Source organism: Microtus oregoni, unplaced genomic scaffold (genome assembly GCF_018167655.1).
Source record: "Microtus oregoni isolate MIOR12 unplaced genomic scaffold, Mior012 000004F_ref0000308, whole genome shotgun sequence".
NCBI classification, from domain to species: Eukaryota; Metazoa; Chordata; class Mammalia; order Rodentia; family Cricetidae; genus Microtus; species Microtus oregoni.
In genome coordinates this window covers 48,193,380-48,196,372 of record NW_024543063.1, presented here as the reverse complement: position 1 = coordinate 48,196,372, position 2,993 = coordinate 48,193,380, and the positions used below count along the sequence as shown (strand labels likewise).

The 2,993-nt window shown below is 46.6% G+C and overlaps 1 protein-coding gene across 1 annotated transcript; it reads right to left on the bottom strand.

The window, feature by feature from the left end:
* Positions 1-1,659: 1,659 nt before the first annotated feature.
* LOC121447428 (ATP synthase F(0) complex subunit C2, mitochondrial-like) lies at positions 1,660-2,122 on the bottom strand. The gene has a single exon (XM_041650652.1). The coding sequence runs from the start codon at positions 2,105-2,107 to the stop codon at positions 1,685-1,687; it is 423 nt and encodes a 140-aa protein (XP_041506586.1). The 5' UTR covers positions 2,108-2,122; the 3' UTR covers positions 1,660-1,684.
* Positions 2,123-2,993: the final 871 nt, after the last annotated feature.

Here is a 2,993-nt window from a genome sequence, read left to right as displayed (position 1 = left end):
AACTATTCAGACATCAAGAGGCAGATAGGGATAACGAGGGTTGCATTCCAGACACTAGGAGAGGTTTGGACAGCAAGAGACATAACAACAACAACAAAATTACAAGTGTATGAGACACTTGTCTTGAGCTGACTTTACAACTCTGAAACCTGGATGATGAAGTGCTCCTCAGAACAGCGGCTGAATGTGTTTGAGATGGCATGTCTCAGGAGGATTCTAGGCATCACACAAAGAGATAGGCTGCACAATGACGACATTAAGAAATAGCTCCATCTATAGAAGGAAGTAAACTACAGGATATGGTAACAGTGCTTGAGACACTTCGGCCATGTTACGAAAATGACAGCAGATACCCAAAGATAGCACTGTTTGGAGGAGTGCATGGGATAAAGCAAAGAGGAAGGCACAAAAAACGCTGGATAGACAGCATAAAGGAAGACTGGAACCTTGGGTATGACAAATAACACAAGCATCTAGGACTGCCCAGGATAGGAACAACTGGAGAACCGCCATAAACGGGCTACCCATGTATGCTTAAGCACTGCCGGGGCATAAATGAGGAGGAGGAGGAAGAGGAGGAGGAGGAGGAGGAGGAGGAGGAGGAGGAGGAGGAGGAGGAGGAGATTACCAGGCTGGAAGAAGCCAAGGAGGTGAGAGAAACACTGAGGAGAAGGCCTTGGACACTGTGCCCAGGATTTTGTTGCTTATTCTGGAAGCACTGGGGAAGCCCAAAGGTTTGTCAAAAAGACAATGGCTGACCACAGTTGCATTTTTTTAAATATTTTTTATAATTTATTTAACTTTATTTTATGTACATTGGTGTGGCGGTGTTAGATCCTCTGGAACTGGAGTTACAGATAGTTGTTAGCTGTCATGTGGGTGCTGGGAATTGAACCTAGGTCCTCTGGAAGAGCAGTCAGTGCTCTTAACCACTGAGCCATCTCTCCAGCCCCCACAGTTGCATTTTTAAAGAATAATAGTGGCAACCGTGTGAGACAAAACCCAATAGTTTCAGGCTTGACATGAGCTCATGGGATCCTAGAGGAGAGAGGGAAAAAATGGGAAGAGGAAATTCTGTGTACAAGACACAGAAGTAGCGCTGACAAAAGGAAATCAGTAATTAGCGACATGGTGAGCATGAGGAAGAGGGGAAAGCCTCAGAAACTAAGGGTTCTCTTCAATGGGCTCCAGTAGCTTAATCCACCTCTCACCTCACCCCCCAAAAAAGCAGAGAAGCAAACAACAATGGAGGTGAATCATTCCAGAGACGTTCTACTGTTATCTGGGAGGATAAAGACTGAACAGAAAATTAGTGATCTTGGACCTATGGCTTACTAGTAGGAAATCAAAGTAAATACCAGTTGCCTAAACTTGGGAAAGAATAGGTTGATAAGAAAGAATATATGCTGATATGCACAGTGTTCACCCCAGGCCTGCTCCAGCATTAATGTTTAAGCCGTTCCACGCCCGTTTTTCTTAATAAGTGAATGGGGAAGAGGTGCAGGAATTCTAAAGACCAATAATTTTTTTTTCATCTTATTAGTACAGTATTTATTTGTCTTCTCTCTGTCAAACCCCTGAGCCAATCACTTTCCCCAGACTTCCTGGGGAGGTACAGGAAAAGGAACTTACAGGGCAGACGGGACACAAAAGAACTACGGGAGGTGAAGTGGAGATAGCTGCGTCACATGGCGAAGAGGATGAGAAAGGCCACCATTAGACAAAAGAGCCCCATGGCCTCCGAGAGGGCAAAGCCCAGAATGGCGTAGGAGAAGAGCTGTTGCTTCAGAGAAGGGTTCCTGGCATAACCAATGATGAGGCTCCCAAAAACAGTTCCAATCCCAGCCCCAGAGCCAGCCACCCCAACAGTAGCAGCCCCAGCCCCAATGAACTTGGCGGCTGTGTCGATGTCCCTGGAAATGACACTGGTTTGGAAGCTGCGGCTAGGGACGAGTGAGGTCAGAGGACGAGGGACTGCTAAGCAGCTGAGGGCCTCATCTCTCCGTGTCTGTGGGTTCAGCTCCACTGCAGACAGAGGACGGCTCAGACGCTGAGAGGTGCTCCTGACCAAGGAGCGGGTGGAGATGAACCTGGAACAGGCATACATTTTCAGGGGTGAGGGGCCAAGGCAAGAGAGCTGCTCCCAGGGTAGAGAAGATAGAGAGGGAAGACCAATAATTTTTATAGGAAGTGGGAGTGGAGACAGAAAGCAAGAAGGAAGAAAAGGGCGCAACGGTGGCTGCGAAGAGGATAGATAAGTATGCAAACCCTTGAGGGAGACTCGGGCGATAGTGAACCCGGACTTGGCTCTGTAAGCCTGGACCAAGGTTCAGGGCCTATAGAAAAAAGGTACAAAACAGACTGAGAAACTCTGAGCTTAGCCCTGAGCCGCTGAAGTAGAGTTGTAAAGAATGAGCAGACGGTCTATATGAACCATGTGTCTATTAAAACTTTGCTTTTTGTTCTGAGACAGAGCCTGGTGTAGCACAGGCTGGCCTCAAATTCACTAGGTAGCCAAGGATGACCTTGAGCTGTTCTCCCTGCCTTTACCTCCCAAGTCCTGGAGTGACAGGGATCCAGTTTATGTGGGTACCCAGAGCCCACAACCTTGTAGATGCTAAGTACACACTCTACCAACTGAACTACAGCCCCAGCCTGAAAGCTTTTTTATACAGAGGGATATGAAAAAGAAGGAATTCTGAGAGACACAACTAGGCTTGGAGTCAAACTCAGACCAAAGGAAAAAGAAACAGAGAAAGTAAAGCAGACCCACATAGACACTTAGACCAATATGCTCCCTATCTAGAACGGTGGTTCTCAGCCTTCCTAAGGCTGCAACCCTTTCATACAGTTCCTCATGTCATGGTGACCCTAACCACATAAAATTATTTCATTGCTACTTCATAATTGTAATTGTGCTACTGTTGTGATTTGTAATGTAAATATCGGTGTTTTCCTATGGTCTTAGGCAACCTGTGAAAGGGTCTCAACTC

What these genes read in the sequence shown, in the direction of transcription:
- LOC121447428 (XM_041650652.1), bottom strand. Translation starts at nt 2,107, where the DNA reads ATGTATGCCTGTTCCAGGTTCATCTCCACCCGCTCCTTGGTCAGGAGC.